At 30.8% G+C, this 19,537-nt stretch overlaps 2 protein-coding genes across 4 annotated transcripts; one reads left to right on the plus strand and one right to left on the minus strand.

The window, feature by feature from the left end:
- Positions 1-8,960: 8,960 nt before the first annotated feature.
- LOC108334463 (uncharacterized) lies at positions 8,961-14,261 on the plus strand. 3 transcript variants are annotated; one of them, XM_017570325.2, is made up of 10 exons: positions 8,961-9,159; positions 9,266-9,613; positions 10,259-10,324; positions 10,412-10,551; positions 11,403-11,529; positions 11,753-11,904; positions 12,110-12,245; positions 12,891-12,975; positions 13,057-13,328; positions 13,920-14,261. In XM_017570325.2, the coding sequence occupies exons 1-10, from the start codon at positions 9,073-9,075 to the stop codon at positions 14,061-14,063; spliced, it is 1,557 nt and encodes a 518-aa protein (XP_017425814.1). In that variant the 5' UTR covers positions 8,961-9,072; the 3' UTR covers positions 14,064-14,261. The 3 variants fall into 3 exon arrangements, with proteins under 3 accessions (XP_017425814.1, XP_052726774.1, XP_052726775.1); XM_052870815.1 differs by having other exon boundaries at positions 9,000-9,159; positions 9,288-9,613; XM_052870814.1 differs by lacking the exon at positions 11,753-11,904 and having other exon boundaries at positions 12,177-12,245.
- A 521-nt stretch (positions 14,262-14,782) lies between these two features.
- LOC108333482 (GDSL esterase/lipase At5g22810) lies at positions 14,783-16,526 on the minus strand. The gene is made up of 5 exons (XM_017568946.2): positions 16,152-16,526; positions 15,932-16,062; positions 15,584-15,817; positions 15,182-15,437; positions 14,783-15,093 (listed from the first exon to the last, which is right to left on the minus strand). Exons 1-5 carry the CDS (start codon positions 16,387-16,389, stop codon positions 14,900-14,902), a joined length of 1,053 nt encoding a protein of 350 aa, XP_017424435.1. The 5' UTR covers positions 16,390-16,526; the 3' UTR covers positions 14,783-14,899.
- Between the last annotated feature and the right edge of the window lie 3,011 nt (positions 16,527-19,537).

Below are 19,537 nucleotides of genomic sequence, written 5' to 3' on the forward strand. Positions count from 1 at the left end.
AAATATGACGATTATACGATTAAAGTTTTCTAATGAAATATGTATTAATATATTACGATTATATGATTAAAGTTTACTATTAAAAAAAATATTTATGTATGAGTTGTTATTAAAATAAAATGTAGATATAATTGATATATATTAAAATATTACTATTATATGATTAAAGTTTTCTAATGAAATATGTATTAAAATATTACGATTATATGATTACAGTTTACTGTATGTATGAGTTGTTATTAAAATAAAATGTAGATATATTATGAGATATGGTAAACATGTGTAAATATCGAAACACAAATATATATTAAAATATATTTACATATATAATCATATATATTATCGTTTTTTTAATAATATATTAAGGTTAGAAAATAACATTGGTTTGTACTAAATTATTGTAAAATTAGTATAATAAATTATTGACTATAGTCATTTGACTAAAATTTTGAATTAAATTTTTTAGTTAAATATTATATTAAATAAAATATTTTAATTTGTCTTTTGTTAGTGTTCTTCGTAAATTACTAATACTAATAATAACGCTAATAAAGTTAAATTTAATGTATGTGTTAATGTTGATATTAATAATAATAATAATAATAATAATAATATCTACAATGTTAATAACTATTATAATAAAATAATAACACTACTATTAAAAATAAAAATAATTATAATACCAGTATTAATAATAATAATAATGAGATTAAAAAATAATATTTGAATATGAATTTAATTGTATTAAATTATAAAATTAACATAATAATTATTTATTGATTTGTAATAAAATGATATAGTTGTATAATTAAAGTTTTTAATTATATATTATATTAAAATAAAATTGCGTGTGTATAGATTTTTGTTAAAGTAAAATATACGTATGTTTTGAAATATGGTTCAATCTAAAATAAATAGAATAACTTAATGTTAAAATTTACAAGTAGAAACACATATAAATATAAACACATAAAGATATATTAAAATGTATAATTACATGTAAGGTTGTTTTTCAATGATAAATATCGAGAGTAAAATATAACATCTAAATGTAAAAAATTGTTTATTTTAAAATATAATATTAATATAATAATTTATTAATAACTTGCAGTAATATGACTAAAATTTTGAACTAGACATATTAAATGAATGTTTTAACTTCTGTTTTGTTGGTATTATTCCTAATGCCAACTTCTAATATTTGATTATACCGATAATAACAACACAAAAACTATTACGTCTTTCTAATAATATTAATACTAATAATAATAAAAATAATACCAAAAATAATAGTAAAACAAAACTTTTAATACTTAACATCCCAAAATATATAGTGTAAACTATATTAAAGAGAAGCAACATGCATGATAAAGTAATACAGTTATCCATCTAAAGCATAAAGTGATATCTTTACAGTCATCCAAAAACAATTATAAATTTAAAACTTTATACATAGACTAAAGTCTACACAAAACTATACACAAGATTCTATTGAACTAAGGCAACTACTCAGCAGCATCACCTCCATCCAAAGCTTGCTCCAGGGAAAACTCTTCCTCCGCTGCTCACATCCAAGGGATGGTCATCGCAGAAGAAAACAACAGAATCATACAAAACACAAGCATACATGAGGGTAAGCTAGTTTAAAACAGAATTAATCATACATCAAATCAATTAAATTCATACAAGCATATTATTCATTCACATCACTTAAATCTTTCACACATAACACCACACTGACTTTGACTGTCCGGACTTAGAATGATTGCCGAGCTATGGCGGGTCGTGCGTTCGTGGTGGCTTCTACTGCTTTGCAAAGCCGTTGTCAATGGGTTTCACCCTACCACACTCACGAGGTTAGTCCGTTATCACTCACCTTGGGTCATACTGGAAGCACCCAAGACTAGGATCTCCTGCTACTCCTCACGACATGGATAGATCCTCTCTACTTGAGAATGAAAGACCATTGGAGTTTCAGGATAACCCCCAAGACTAAGCTCCTGCATCCATTCTAAACTTACATGAATCTCAACTAGAGATTTTACTTTGAATCACAACATAGAGCACCACCATGTCTCCTCTCCTTGAGGATCATGGAATTACGTCCATTAATCATACTTTGAAATACAACATACAACAATAGCCACAGATATTACATGCTACAACTTCACTTTACTTCATACAACCCTCATTGATTCATATACAAACAATATAAGATCACACAAGAACTTGAACTAGAAATGCACCTCTCGCACATCGCACACCTTCGCATAGCGAGACTATAAGCTTCTCGCACAGCGACCTAACTCGCCTTGCGAAAACCTTAGATAGAGACCAACTACTATTGATCTCTCGCATAGCGACTAAACTCGCTATGCGAATAAACTGTAAAATGCAACAGACCTCAACCCCTCGCATAGCGTCCCAACTCGCTATGCGAGAACCTCAGACGGAGACTTGACTTCCCAAACACTCGCAAAGCGAAACCCACTCGTTGTTCGAATAAAAAGAACAATGGTTCCAGATCCCAGTCAATCGCATAGTGATTAGATTCGCTATGCAGATTTACAAACAGAGAGCAACCCTCTCACTTTACTCGCACAGCACACCCATTCGATATGCGAGCCTTGGCAGAGAGCACCTCGCCAAGGTGACTCGCTATGCGAATCCATTCGCACAACGAGTCTGCATAATCTGCAGAACGAAATTCTGCAGAATTATGCAACTCAACCACTCCATACCAATTCCACTCAACTTTCCCAACTTCTAACACTTCTAATTCGTTGTATATACTTATTTAGACTTGATTAAGTGATTCTAGACCTTCCTAACCTCCATCTAAAGTATTTATGCATCAAATCCCACTCTAAAACCTCAATTTCATCAACTTAGATATCCAGATCCTAATTGACCACTTTGAACCTGATTTTAACTAGTTTGTTGATTCAAACAAGTCACAAATAACCTGTCTAAACTACCCCAGCAGCCTCTAACAACACTTGACCTCTAATACTCAAATTCACCACCTCACTTCCTATGAATTGACTTAAAACAAGCATAATTTACTTCACTTCATAATTCATCATTATCACAATAGATTACTCACATCAACTACCTCCAACATACTCAATTACAACATTTAGAATTCATCCAAGACAGTTCATCAACCACACATTACAATTTCATACATTCCACATTCCAATACATAATATTTAATTACTCAGGATACAACCAGGAACACAAAACAACATACCAATTCAGAATTTATCATACATGCATATCATATAATCAATTGAGATAAATTTTCTAGCTCCCCTTACCTCAGAGATAAACAGCCCCAAACACAGAAACACTCCAACCGTACCTTGCACGGCAAGGAAACTCAACAAAAACCTACAACTCACCAATTGGTGATAGAGAACAACACTTAGAACCTAAATTAAGCTAGCAAATGGAAGGAAGAACTGTTAACCACATGCAAAGCTGATACAGTGCATGTTCACAATCCACAGAAAACGTATAACAGTGGAAACCACTTACCAACTGAAGAACACGAAATTGATCGGTCCAAAACGAAGTCCTCAACGCCAGGATCGCCTAGGCACCTCCTGATCGTTGAACAAATAACTCAGTGGAGAGGAATTGTAGAGAGAAGTCAAAGAACTCTGAGGAATAAAGTTCTAGAGAGATGAAGTGTTCTTAGAATAATGAGAAGTGTGTTTATAAAAATTCAATTTATATTGTAAGATTATTTTAAAGTAAAATAATTTATCTCATTATTTTAATTCACCTATCTGCTCTATAACACTCTATTTTTCAGGTCTTTACATATACTACTAATATTAATATTACTATGACTAATAGTAACATTAATTCAAATAATATTACTAAAACTAATACTAACAATCAAACTAATTATAATAATACTATATAATAGTATACTAATAATAATTATAATAATCTAAACAATAATAGTAAAAAAATAATAATAATGTCACCAATAATAATAATTGTAAGGGCCTCAGAATCATTAGGCCATTGGGCCCTATGTGGGGCAGCTGGCCCATCTCTCTAAGTCAATCTGACCTTAGGAAAGAGCTCAATAGATTCTAATTTTCTAAGCTTCTCTCTCTAAAAATTTCAAGCCCTAACTCTCTCTGTCTTCTCTCTAAATTTCCAGCTCTTTGAACCTTTCAATCTTGGTTTGAAGGGTGCTCAGACGTTCATCTCATCGAAGGCTTCCTTTTGAACCGATCGCATTTTCGATTGGATCGGTGAGTCAACTTTTCCCTTCTCTGTCTCTATTCTCAAACCTAGAACATGCAATGCTACTGGTTGTATGTTACTAGGGGGTTTTGTTTATATTTTTTTTGTTTGTTAAATCAAGCTCTAAGAGCTGTTACTGTCACCCCTTGGCAGTTTATAGGGTTTGGTTGAGTTTTCATTTGGTGAGACACCGTAAAGGAGAGTTCTTGTGAGCTTGGTAATTCGACTCTGAGGTAAGGGGAGCTAATTATTTTTGTATGAATTTATTTTATAAAAATATATGCATATGAATGTTGAACTGGTGTGCTCTTGTGAAATTGTTTTATGACTTTTATTGTATTTGGTGTTATAACTGAAACTGTGAAATTGTGCATGTTGTGATGTGATGAATTTAATATGTTTTGAATGAGTTTGTTGGCTGAAATTGATCTTGTTGGAAGGTCTGGAGTAAGGGTTCTGTAATAGCATGTATATGGGTATTAAATAGATGTACAGGTACTGTTTGAGGTTGCTGTGAGAGGAAGTGAAAATATTAAAATTAGGCATTTCAGATTTAGAGCATAAGAGAACAAGGTAGATAATTTAAATAAATTAATTGTTAATTGTTGAGAGCCTTTCTTTGTTGGTAGTACTTGTTAAACTTTTGGCAAGCGTACCAATAGTCAATTGTAGTATAATGATTTTTAAGTAAGGGTGTCGAACCCACGAGGAACAGTTTCGATTAAACAGATAAATTTTTATCTCAAACAGTATATATACAAGGATGTTCAATTTGATTCATGATTGATGTTGATAAATAAAACTACCTTGCGTGAAAGTAAAATAATAACAACAAATAACTTAACGAAGATTAATATGAGAAGTTGGGATTGAATTCGACTATCTCACTCGTCTGAAATCTGGATCAATACAACATATAGCAACTGAAATTACCAATATTGATGCAACACACAAAAGTCATTTATATCGATTCCTCGCATATAAAATTCTTAAGATCAGTTCCTTGAATATTGATTTCTCACATATCCAACAAATTGTCCAGCATTATATTCAAGTGTTATAAGCAATTGATAAACTGAAATCTATCCCTAGCATCACAGAATATCAAGTATTCTTGCTCAAATCAGGGTTTTAGAAATACTTTCCAGTCAAGTCTAAAATCCACATTCATGAAACTATTGATCAGGTAGAATCAAGCATTAAGAGCAAAACAAAAATACCAATGTTGAATAAAAACAGAAATGCTATATATAAATATCACCAGATTACATCCGAGTTCGAATCGATTACATTCAATCCCAAGAGAAGAGATCAGCCACTCATGGTGGCCATTGACATTCTAAGAGATGAAGATGAGAATCCTAAAGCTAAAATGGACGAAAACCTCTTTGGGTCGCACTGTGTCTTCTTTTTCTCCGTAGCTTTCCCCCCTTTCTTTCTGCTTCGTATGTATATAAATTGCCCGAATTCTCGCTTAAGCTAAATTATTCTCGCTTAAGCGAGAAGAAACTTCTTGGAGAAGATAATCATTCTCGCTTAAGCTAAAATATTCTCGCTTAAGCGAGAATGACTTTTAAGGTAATGGCTTCCTGGACAAGTCTAGCTTAAGCGAAATCATTATAGCTTGGGCGAAATGTTGGAGGATTTGTTATTCTCTCTTAGTTTACCTGAAATGTATACAAACTAGGGATCAAATGATTTCCTTTTACTTAACAACTCAGAAACATGTGATTACATTTCATCTTTCTTAGATTGGGGAAAATTGATACAAATGTACTCAATTCAAAACATAAGTGCTAAAATTCCATATGAAAATTAACTATATTTTTGCACTTATCAATAGAGGAACCTTAAAAACCTGAGTTGGCACATCCCTGATCATAGAGCAGCCCTGGCCTGGTCTAGTCAGTTGTGACTAGTCATATGTGTTGGCGTCGAAGGTGAGTTTGATGCGTTCAGACATCTGGGTCCTCTCCGATGACTAATTGGGGTAAAGCAAGATCTCTACTAGGATGAAAATAAAATAAAACAAGTTGATTGTAGATGCATAAAGTTATCATGTGTTAATTTCTAGTCAATTATAATTTTAGGAAATCACTCACTGTGTGTTTGGAATTTAAAGTAATGATCCATATATAAATATATATATATATATATATATATATATATATGTGTGTGTGTGTGTATGTATATATATGAACGTAAACTGGTGCATGGAGGGGATCTCACTCATTTTTCTTCTTCTGTTTGGATTGATTGATGTTGTTTGACTGCCAGGATGTATGTATGATGTTGTTGAGTGGTTGTAAAACATATGAATGTGAACTACAATGATGTAATTGAGTATGAAGTGGACATCTCAGGGTGAGATGATTGAAAGTGATGTGTGGGGTGTTGTTGTTGTTCTGTATAACTGTATGTAGCTTTGAACTGGTATGTCTATCCCTACACTCGAAGCACTGTTCATGCTCAAATAGAGGAGAGCAGTGTAAGTGGTGAGAGTAGAGGGAGGTTCTCGTCTATAGTCTTAGAGTTTAGACATAGACAGATGGGGGATTTACCTTGCATAGTGTTGGGGAATGCCAGCTGAACTACGCAAGTGCAAAGACGACCAATACTTCGACAGTTATACTAATCCGGATGAGTTGTGTTGAGTGTTAGAGTCATGGTTTAATGTGTTATGTATTAACCGTTTTATATATACCAAGCATGATGATTATTATTTGATTGAACAATATGATTACTGCATGTTTATCTAACTCACCCTTGCTTCTGTGTTGTGTGCTGTTTGTGTATGTTTTTCTTCGCGATGATCATCCACTTGGATAAGAGCAGATGTGGTTGAGGAAATACCTCTGGAGCAAGAGCTGAAGGAGAATGATGTTGTTGCACAGTCTGCGTAGGATTTAGATATCTAAACTCTTGGATGTTAAATACTTAAAACTATCTGAGTTTAAAACTCTATATTATATTTTGGATGACTGTAATTTCGTACTTAATTGCAAGTCATACTCTAACTGTTCTCTTTATTTGGATGTTGACGCCTTTATTATATAATTGTGGTTATTATATATTTGGGATGTCACAATAATAATAATAATACTGGTAATAATAAAAATAATACATGTAATAATAATAATAATAATAAAACTTTTAATATTCACACTACTAATACTAAAACTAATATTAATTCAAATAATAATGCTAAAATTATACTAATACTAACACCAACAATAATAAATATAATAATAATAATAATAATATCAATATTAATACTAATACTATTAATAATAAACCAATAATATTAATAATACTATCTTTAATATTAATAATCATAATTACAATAATAACATCACAAATAATAATAATAATAACAACGATAATAATATCAATATTAATACTGGTACTATTAATAATGAACCAATAATATTAATAATACTATCTTTAATATTATTATTAATAATAACACCAATAAAAATAATAATATTAATAATAATAAAAATAATACTAAATAATAATAAATAAAAAGAACATCTAATACTCATACAACTAAAACCAATACTACTAATACTAATGCCAGTATTGATTCAAATAAAAATACTAGCACTAATACTAAGATTGACACCAACAATAATACTAATGCTAAAACTTCTAACACTAACATTTTTAAAAATATTAACAATCATACTAAAACTAATAATACAAATAGCAATAATAGCAATAATAATTATAATAACAATAAATACACATGCTTATACTAATATTACTAATACTAATGCTATCATTAATATAATTAATAATACCAATAATAACAATAACGCTAATGTTAATTCTAATACCAATAAATAATAATAATAATAATAATAATAATAATAATAATAACCATAATAATATTATTATAATAATAATTACAATATTAATAATATTATCATTATAATAATATTAATACTAATAATAGCAGTAATAATGCAATAATAATAATAATTACTATAATAATAAAATTAATAATAATAATAACAGTTATAATAGTATTATTACTATTAATATTAAAAATAATTAGTATAACAATAATAATAATAATATTCATAATAATAATAATCATTATTATTATAATCATAAAAATAACCACAATAATAATTATTCTTATAATTATAATATTATTCTTAATAATATTATTAATAATTATAGTGTAATTATAACAATAACAATAATAATAATAATTATAATAGTAATAAAAAGGATATTAATAATAATATTATTATAATTATAATGGTAATAATAATATTAGTAGTAGTAATAATAATATTATTAATAGTACTAGAAATAGTAATAGTAATAATATTAAAGAGTGACATTTTTATAAATAATTTGAATAATATTTTTGTAAATAAGGAAAGGTAATAGGTATTTTTTGAATAGTATTATTGTATTCTTAAAAAGGTAATAAAGATATTTGGGTAAATCGAATAATAATTGAGTGGAAGATGACTGAATAATAATAAAAAAATTGTATGTGTGAAAATTATAAATCGGGATAGATTCATTTTTGTGTGATTGGTGTAATTGACACTTGGCAGTGAGAGCGATAGACTTTTCTAGTTTAGCTTGGACCCATTAATAGTGACTTTTGGGCGGGGCCTTAACACAGGCCTATTGGCCCATGATATACGCAAGGAGTTTAGTAAAAAAAAAAACAAAAAAACAAGAAATGCCTTTCGCTAACTCTTTTTTCAGATTGAAGGCACACAATCGATATTTTTGATAAAAATTTAAAATTGGAGGGAACAAGCAAAGTCCGAGAAGCACATGGCGGTTCCGGCAGATCCAATAACTGCAGAAGAAGAAGTAGAAGACGGTAGTCCAACGCACCACCCTTCTGCTCCGTCACACGAGGTTCTCTTCTGTTTAAGTTACATGCTGAAAGATATGCTTGCTATATTTTTTTTTTCTTCAAATGTTATTCAGTGATTGCTTTGAATGACTACTCCTCCTGATGCAGTTTTTTGATTTATCGACGACAGTTGATCCGAGTTACATAATCTCCTTGATAAGAAAGCTTCTTCCGTTGGATTCTGCTTCTCGGAGTACCTTTAGGGAAGTTGCTTCTGAAAACCCTAATCGAGGAGGAGAAGAAGAAGAAGAGGATGCGCCCTCTGTGTCTGTTTCAAACGATGAAAACGTTAAATCCTCTAGGAGCAAATCTGAGAATATGGATGTTGATGTTTCTGCTGAATTTTTGCGTGGGGAATGTGAGGGTACTGATGTCTCGGTATGGGAGAGTGCCTGGGAGGAATACGGTTGTGTTTTGTGGGATTTAGCTGCCAGTAAAACACATGCGGAACTGATGGTATAGCAGTGCTGGTTTGGTTTTTTCTTTATTCGAGTTTCTTTCTTTTTATCGTGTACTACTTCATTTCAAAATATCTCCAAGCCTGGGCGAGATTGTTGCCACTACCTTCCACTCTCAAATAATTAGTAGGTTGAGTTCGATGTACTGTGCAGCCATAATTTGGTCCAGGTCCCACAGAACCTTTTCTTCGATTTGGTTTGATATAACATTTTTTGGTTTTCATTTCTTATTTGAACAAATAAGAAAGTCGCCTTGTTTTATATTGTTTCCTTTAAAAAAGAAGTTGTGGTGGAAACAGGAAAAGGAAAACAGGAAATGGAGGAACACTAAGTGGCTTTTTGTTATTATGTGCAGAAATAGAAAATCTTTTCTTATGCAGCTTGGCCACAAGTCTCAAATTTCCCTCATATAATTGTTGTAATAGTACAGTGACTGATAATTTGAATGTTCTCTAATGTATGTTTTCCAACCCTGCCCAATTTATCCATGTACCACCAAGCTCATGATCATTAATGTTACAGTGATTGTTAAGACTTTCTCTCATTTACTGGAGATCTAAATTTAGTTTGCTGTCTTTCAAGTTTCAGCCATTCAACTCTTTTATAGATGGAAACGAAATGTTTACTTGGTGTAACACTGCAGGTGGACAATCTCATACTTGAAGTTCTTTTGGGTAATCTGTTAGTCTGCAAATCCGCGCGTGTAACAGTAAGTCAATGCTATTCAGATTGCATAAAACTATCAATTGATTAAGAAGCTCTTATCACATTTGTATGGATTGATTTCGTGGTGTAGGAAATTAGTATAGGAATTATTGGGAACCTTGCCTGTCATGAAGTTCCAATGAAGCATATAATCTCTACAAAAGGACTGATGGAGATAATAATTGACAAATTGTTTCTGGATGATCCTCAATGCCTATATGAAACATGCCGGTATGACAGATTTTTAACACCCATATTTCTTGTCAATTTCGGAATTGAGATATATTCAGTTCCCTTCCTTTTTGTTAAGTACCAAATTAACATGATTAGTTATTATATTTCTATTGTATGCCTTCTTGTCATTCCTGCTATTTTCATTTTCTGTTTCCATAATGCATAAATTCATTGCAAAGGAGGAACTCTGCCAGTATAAATATTCCTTTGTCTTTTCTTTCAAAAGAAATAACATGTATTTGTTCCAAGCATATCTATTTGTTATTTGTATATTGTATCCATTTCATTAATTTTTCCCTTCTTTATTTGATTTTCATTATTCCTTCTCTGCTAAGAATTTTCATCGGTACTTTTCACTTGACATTGGCTCGCTGGAAGAGGCTAATATTTTGCAGTATAATCTCAGTGAATCTTTTCTATTTATAGCCAGAATTTTAAATGTCAATTTCTTTTACAGTAGACTTCTTTTGGAAAAGGTTATTTTTGGAGAACCTCTGGTGTTAAGTTCATGTTGTTTCCAAAAAGATTGGTGTGTATTCCTACATGATTCAATCACATTGGCTATAATTTTTCTCATTTTGTTTTTCTAGAGGATGCTTCATCCTCCTTATTTGTACTATTGTCTTATTGAATAAATTTCCTACATTAGAGTGTGTGTCTCTGAGTAAGAAAAAAGACACATTGATTTACCCACCGAAATAGATGGATAGAAGAACGACATACTTTTTATTTATTTATCTCAAGAATGTTATTTGTGTTATGCTGTAAATCAAATACCACACTACTTTTTGACGCTAGTGCCTTTATTTTACAAAATACAAACCTTTGACATTTAATTTTTGGAACAGATTATTGACTGCAGGTCTTCAAAGTCGTGAATGTACTACATGGGGTGAGGCATTGCAGTCTGAACATGTACTCTGCCAAATTTTATGGATTGCAGAAAATACGTTGAACCATCAACTTTTAGAAAAGGTGATCAACACTTGGTGCCAATCCAGGGTAGTTTCAATTTTTTTATTTTTTTATGGAGGTTACAATTTGTGAAGTCATGAGACTTTGTCAAACGCTTGTCATTGAATATATGCACTAGAAACTTAAATAATTTCAGAGGAAAATAATGTATTTTTTCTCTTTTATTTTCACCAAATGCAAACTTTATCTGTTCAATTACTAACATCATTCTACTTTTTAAAAGATCATCGGGCTTATTTTAGTTATATTAGAAAGTCAACAGAAAGTTATGGATGCTCTCCTTCCACCTATGATGAAGCTTGGTTTGGCAAATATCTTAATCAGTCTCTTAACTTTTGAGATCAGCAAATTAACGAGTGAAAGAATACCTGAAAGGTACTGTGATTCACAATCCTCCATTCTGCAATGATGTAATTACAGTTCCTATTATCCTCTTATTTTAATTTTGGTATCACTGGCAAATGGCTGTAGAATATATTGTCTTGCAATTTGTTTCACTGTCACGTTTATTTTGCAGATAACTATTCCATTCAGCTAACTGGTGGAATGGGTATCATAAAACCTAATCTTAATGTTTCAGGTACTCTATTCTTGATTTAATTCTTCGTGCAATTGAAGCACTTTCTATTTTGGATGATCATTCTCAGGAAATTTGCTCTAGTACAGAGCTGTTTCAACTAATATGTGATCTGGTTAAGTTCCCAGATAAAGTTGAGGTACATTGTTATCGTTAACACTTTCAATACTGATACATATTTCAACATTAACTTTTGATATCAAGGATCTGGTATGTTATGGTATCTGATGACCTAAAGTCAGAAAAATTATATCCACTTTACTCATGTAAATATCTAACAAGTTCTTCAACATAATATCTTTTTCTTTCTGCCAAGATGTTTAAAACGGGCTTTCATATTTTTAAACTACGAAGCTTTTTCTCTATCAGTGGATATTATTGATGAAAAATTGAAAATTTTGTTAATATTTCATTTTGGGTGAGAATTGAATTTACTGTTGCTTGTGATTCACTCCTGCCTCATTTTGAACGTAATTGAATACAAGGGGCTTTTACTATTTTGTTATGTAGGACCTTTTCCCCATATAGATAAATCTACACTTAGTTGAGCTGAGAGTTATATAATGCAGTCAACTCAATCAAGCTATCCAAACTTTTTTTACTGATGGATTTTGTGATTAAGAGCTGCAGGAGTCTGACAACTTCTCAGTTTTCTTTATCTTTTCTAATTATTTGATAACATTTTCTAGACCATTTTATGACTAATAGCAAACTTGTAAGTTTTGACTAGGAAATAAAGTATTTGGCTAACTGAAATCTTGTGAATTGGTGATTTCTTCTGCAGGTTGGGAACTGTTGTGTTACTGCTGTAGTTCTTATTGCAAATATGTTGTCTGATGTTCCGGGTCATGCTTCGAGGATATCACAGGGTAAACAATGTATTCACTATGTATTCTTTCACGAGTCTCTGGATTATTTAATATGATGGTAAATGGTATTGGGTTTTCTAGATTTGAACCTATTAGGTGGTCTGCTTGACATATTCCCTTTTGCTTCGGATGATGTGGAAGCAAGAAATGCGCTCTGGAATGTAATTGCTAGGATATTGGTTAGAATTCGAGAACCTGAAATGAGCCTCTCAAGAGTACATCACTATGTTTCGGTTCTTGTCACAAAACTTGATCTGATTGAAGATGAACTTCTCAACCAACAAGTTGAATCTGGTGATGAACAGCATAACTTGTGTTCTCCTGGCTCTGCAGCAAATGCTAGGAATGCATCTGTATCCTTCTCTTTTAGTTAGTTCAATCTGTTCTTTGTGATTCTCAGGCCCCCTCTGGATGACATTTTTTTAAATCTGTTCTGCGATTTCAATTTCTTCGAAGAAAGATGTGGAGTTTAATTTCACTCCTGTCCATGTTTTCATGATTATGTATCTATTTTTATTCAGTCTCTAGTGCAGGGAATTTTTCTTTTTCCAATTTACTAATGACGTTATATTAAAAGGGTTTTCTTACCAAATCAGGTGCAAGCCTGGCAAAAACTATTATAATGTCTTCCTTTTTCTTTCACTAACTGATGGTTTGTATCTAATTTTGTAGAATCCACTCATGGTGTTAGTGATTTACAGTGTCAATAAAATTTCCAACGGACAATTCTTCAGCAGGGAACAAAAACACTCAAGAACTTTTCATATTTAGATTGTTTGTCTTTAATTTTGTACCATTTGACCTTTAAACCTCTATCTAGACATCCAAATGTGTCTAACTACAATGCCAATCACAGCTACTGACAGTTAGGTTCACATGCTTATTTATCCACATGCCTGCTTTGCCATTTATTTGTTGTTTCACTTTACCATAGCAATCATTAGCTTGGGATGATCATCAGTATTCTGAATAACTGGACTGCAAAAGAAGAGAATGCCAAGAATAATCGGAATGCTGAAGTTCCTGTCAGTGAGACAGATGTAAAAAGATTGTTGGATTGCTGTCATAAATTCTTCAATTGCAATTGATGTATCGTGTAAGCTACAGCTGTCTGGACAATATTTGAAGGCTCTGCACCTGTCGATGCTATTTTGTAAATTACATTTAGTTATTTATGGTACAAATTTTAGCGCTGTCCGCTCATCTTTTTAGAAGCTATTGGTTGTCGGAGGAGTTTTACAACTGGCTTTTTGGAGTATTAATTTTAGTTTATTAGATTTTTTTTATGTTACTTTCTAATCAAAATTTGACCATTCAACTTGATAAACTGTGTTAATCTTTATGAAAACTCTAATTTTGATTTCTAAATAAAACTAAAAATACCCATAGAACTTTTACATCAATAATTAATGCTGATTTCTGACGTAAACTTTTTGTTAAGTACTTTTAGGTAAAACTCCATTTTTGTATAATTGCAGAAAAGAAAACCATCTAAGAAGACGTTATATAAATTGTCTTAAATATAAGCGGACATTATATTACTATTATAAAGTGAGTCTATATGTAAATTGGCAGCCTTAACGACCCAATGAATCTCTCACTCAAGAGCCTCACCGCATGTGATTTTATAATAAATAACAAATGGTAGGATTAAATGTGAAAATTAATCGTTTCCTATTTTCACTGCATTGATTTAACTTATAGTGTGACTAATCTGAGTTTATCTGTCACATTATACTAAACTTAAATAATTGAACTGAAGACAAGCATCTTTGAATACTCGGTAGAAGTCTTGCACGAAAACTCATTAGAATATTGGTTTTATTACACGAAACTTGAAAACATAGAATGAACATTGTAATCTAATACAACAATAACCTCACAATTCTTAAAACTATGCATCCAAAGTAGATATGATGCGGGATTAGGATATGAGAGAGATGCCAGCAGCCAACAATTCACCGGACAAAACCTTGTTTGCAGCCTCAGAGGGATGAAAACCATCCCAGAACACATATTCAGATGCATTGGCACACGTTCCTATGGATTCTTTATTGCACAATATAGATGTCTCTAGCAAGCCTGTTCCACAACAAGCCTTCCTTGCTTCAGAAAACCCTGTGATAAAAAAGAAAACTAGTTCATGAGTGATGCATGATAAGATTGCTTTCTGGGCTTAGCAGAGTTAGAAACTTAGAAAATGTACCATTTTCAGAAGGCTTAGTGACAAGGTCATACAGAGGTTGATAGATATCAAGGATGACCAATTTCAGACCAGAAAGCGATTTTTGCAAGCTTTGAGACGTAGTGTTTAGCTTCTTGTTGAAGTTAACAGCATCAGTGTTTAGTCTAACCACACATTCGTTGCTACCAGAACCAAAGAGAGTGATGGCTGCTGGCAAACAACCCATAGGAGGTAACGTTGTGACGCCAATTCTCCTTGCTCCAAGTGCATACAAATTCTGTTGCAGGTATATTTGAAATTTGGAAATGTAAGTCAACATCAGCAAACAAAAATAAGTAGCCTTTTTATTTCTTTTTTAACTTCTTATCATTGGTAACCCTTCTTTAAGTGCAACGTGGTTTGTTAAGGTTGACAGAGACATGCCTGAATGAAAGTGGAGTAGTGTTGCATGAGAATATCTGAGAATTGATCAGCAGAGTAAAGTTTGTAAAGCAGTGGATTTATATAATAGTTCTGAATAAAATCACTGTTTCCAGCGCTGACAAGATGTATAGCACCAGATACAATTGACGAAGCATTCGACTGCCCTACTATTCCCACCAAAATGTTCTGGCTCTCTTTGTAGTGTTCCAGCTGTTGGCTCAATGGAATTGTATGCTAGTTCAAAAGGAAACAAATAAAAGAAAAAGCACACATTCCTATATTAGGCTTTATGAATAATCATGAGAAGTAAAAAAAAAAGGATTTTTAAACTTGCAAGTGTATATTTACATAAAGCTGAGCTGTGGGATCGTAGTAGCCAGAAGCAGCTGAGGCAAAGTTGGCACCGTTCAAGAGATTTCTTCCTTTAACATTTAAGTTGAGGTAAGCTGGTGGGTAGGAGGTAAATCCAAGGTTTTCAGCTGCAGTGAACAAAATAAAGATCAAGCATGCAAAACGATGATGTGGGTGAGAAAATGGTGTTTCATTAAAGGGTGATTTTGAGCAATACCTGTGTAGTCTGTTGCAAGCTTCCCATTGCAAAACCTCCCTGTTGAACTGTGATTACTGAAGTCTCTTCCATAAGGAGGGAAGTTTGCTTTAACAATGGTTAATAAGTCGTTATTATTGCCCACATCAACCACAGAGTCCCCAAATATGAACAATGCAGGAACCAGAGGCTGCCCTTTTGCCACATTCAACACCACAACCAGAAGAAAGGAAATCAAGATATAACTCGCATGCGCCATGATGCTTTTCAGTTTCTCTTCAGAGAGAGAAAGGGGTAGTGGAAAGGCTTTTAAAAAGGGGTATTATAGTATTGGGAACTGATATTCTGAGCAATAGCCGCCTGATGCATGCAGTGGGACTGGTTTTCCAAGGTTGCAGTTCCGACAATCTTATAAATGTCTGAACTTGTTAGTTAAGATGCACTCGTCAAAATAGACATCAAATCTCAATAATTATTATATTGAAATATTATCTTATGACTAGTTATTTTATTATTGATTAAGAGATATACTTTTAATTTTTGTATATATATATGATCATATTTATAATTATATTAATGAACATTATTTGATAATATGTATTTATATCAGTGATAACAGATTTAAAGTCTACTTCTTACTGCATATCACTGTAACGCTTGCTTCTAAGAGTAACAAAAATTGACAAGTTGAGGTGGTGCAATTTTTAATTAGAAGTAGGTAGCATAAACGTTCTTAGCTGTAAGATCTTAATGTTGCAGAAGTATCAATGAAATTATTATGATCATGTCTTGAGCTTCAAGATATCTGTTAAAACATAATCAAAGAGAGCTGCTGATAGCAAGTTATGTGGTGTGGCTGGATGCAGTTATTTTCAGCATACATGAACTGTGATTTGATAAGCAAATAAATGGCCTTTTTTCTTAGTCTGTTTTTACATTTCCCAAAACCAAAAGTCTGACTAAAGTTAAATATACTAGTAAGAAAGTACGTTGGTTACAAACACAATCTTGCACGAGAAATGAAATTACGAGCTTCTTCAACAAGCACACTTTTCAACCATACCAGTTTTACTGCACAAAAGGGACAACTTATATGAAAAAAGAAAAGAAACAAGTGGAAGAAATTAAGATAGACGTAACAGCACTTGGATTTTGGACACCTTGATGTTCGTGCTTTAACCATGACATAAAGCTTGATGCCATATTTGATTAAAGATTCATAAAAAAAAATAGTAGGTGACATATTTTTATATTTATTTGACACATCATATAAAAAAAAAGTAAATTTTTATATTTTTTAAGGAAAAAAAGAAAAAAAAATAAAAAAAAATAATATCAATTATAAAATATTTATGAATGGTCAAAGTATATTTTTTTTAAGAAAATTACTTTAATTTCTTATATTGCTATTTTAATTTATTTGAAGGGCAGAGCTGTATCATCCTTAAATTACATAAGAGGCTGATGTGAGAATAAGATAGATTAGATAACGAGTCTAAATTTAGAACTATTTATTATAATATCACTACTTTATGTTTCTTTTAAAACATTTTGCTACATTGATGTAATTGTTCAATGCATTAATGAAATTCTTTAATTTTTTTTTATAATGTTATAATTTGTTATATTTTTTTATTTGTCATTATCAAAAACACAATTTATTAAATTACGAAAATATTCTAAATAATATAATATTCCAATTACATTTAGAAATTAGGATTACGTATAAGAAGTTATTGGAATAATGACAATCATAAATTTCATTAAAATATAGATTTATGACAATTACATTTCAATGCGTTAACATGAAAATTATTTTTCAATAAAACATTTATGACAATTTCATTTGCCATTATTTATGTTTCTTTATATAGTGTAAAATAATGGGCATTATAGTGATTTAATTAAGATCATCTTATAGTGATTTGATTAAAATAATTATATTATACTTTCTGACAAAAGATGCATGATGTTTTTTAGGGTGTTGCTCTCTCCACCACCCCAAGTGTTTCTGTACCTTCCCACATTCCAAAAATACTTTACACATTCCTACTACTTTCTTTTATTTCAAAAATACCCTACATCTTCTCACTATCCTCAACAATCTTTCTCTTTCTCTCTGCATTAATGGAACATTTATATGGCTTAGATTTAAACTTGATATATTGCAAAATATAAAATTCAGAGGAAACTTCAATATTAGTGCTTTTACCACTTTCATTTTATAAACTTAAAAGTTAGATGCAAATACAAAATAATAAACATAATAATATTAATAGTAAATAATATATTATTATTATTATATACTAACTTTATAATGACGAAAGAACTAAATAAATTCCAAATCTTTAACAAATAATTTTTCTTTTATATTTTAAGTATTTAATAATATTTTTATATTATTTATCTAAGAAATTAAATACTTTATTCAAGTTATTTGAGTCAAACATGTCGGTAAGATAAAACATAATATAATGTTAAAAATTATAGATATTAAATGTAAAAAAAACACACATATATATAAACATTTTTCTAGAAATTTAGAACAAAATTTTAGCATTTATTAAGTAATTTGAAGAAAAAAAAATATATTGAACAATGAAAATAAGATTGAATCAAACTTATTTAAGGGAAAGTGTAAATAAAAGTTTGCAATATATCACAAGTTTAAATCTGAACCATGTGAATGCTCCATTAATGTGGAGAGAGAAAGAGAAAGATTGTTGAATATAGTGGGGAGGTGTAGAGTATTTTTGAAATAAAAGAAAATAATGGGAAGGTGTAAAGTATTTTTGGTATAAAAAAAAATAGTGGATAGGTGCAGGAGCACTTGGTGTGGTGGAACCTGTTTTTTAAAATGGATACAGGTGTATATTATGAAGTTTGAAACCCACAAAATATGAAAAAATAACCAACACCACGTACACAAATTTTTATAATGAAAAGTTTTCCAAATTTTGATAAGGTTATAGAAATTAAAAAAACCTTAGAACTTTAAGAGTAAAAAATTAAAAAAAAACAAAAGAATATCATTGTAAGGTAACTACATACAAACTCGCAATATAGCTTTTGTTGTTGGCAACACTTAACTGTTTCTTGTGACCTTAAGTTTCGACCATATGCCATGTTCGGTTGTTGAAATAATGTTTTTTTTTTCATAATACTGGTGGTGGAAAAGAAACTTGATACAGAAAGGAAGAAACAATAAGAAGAAAAAAAGGTAAAAAAGATAAGATAATTTCTAAAATTGTTTGCTATAGAGAATAATTCAAAGAAAAAAAATGAATAATTTATTTTTATTTTGTTGTATACAAAAGGAAAGAAGAACAAATTATAAACTGATATAAATACCTCAAATAAATAATAAAATTTGATATAAATGAGAATGTTTTTTTTTTAATGATTCA

The sequence above is a fragment of the Vigna angularis genome, chromosome 11 (genome assembly GCF_016808095.1).
Source record: "Vigna angularis cultivar LongXiaoDou No.4 chromosome 11, ASM1680809v1, whole genome shotgun sequence".
Taxonomy (NCBI): domain Eukaryota; kingdom Viridiplantae; phylum Streptophyta; class Magnoliopsida; order Fabales; family Fabaceae; genus Vigna; species Vigna angularis.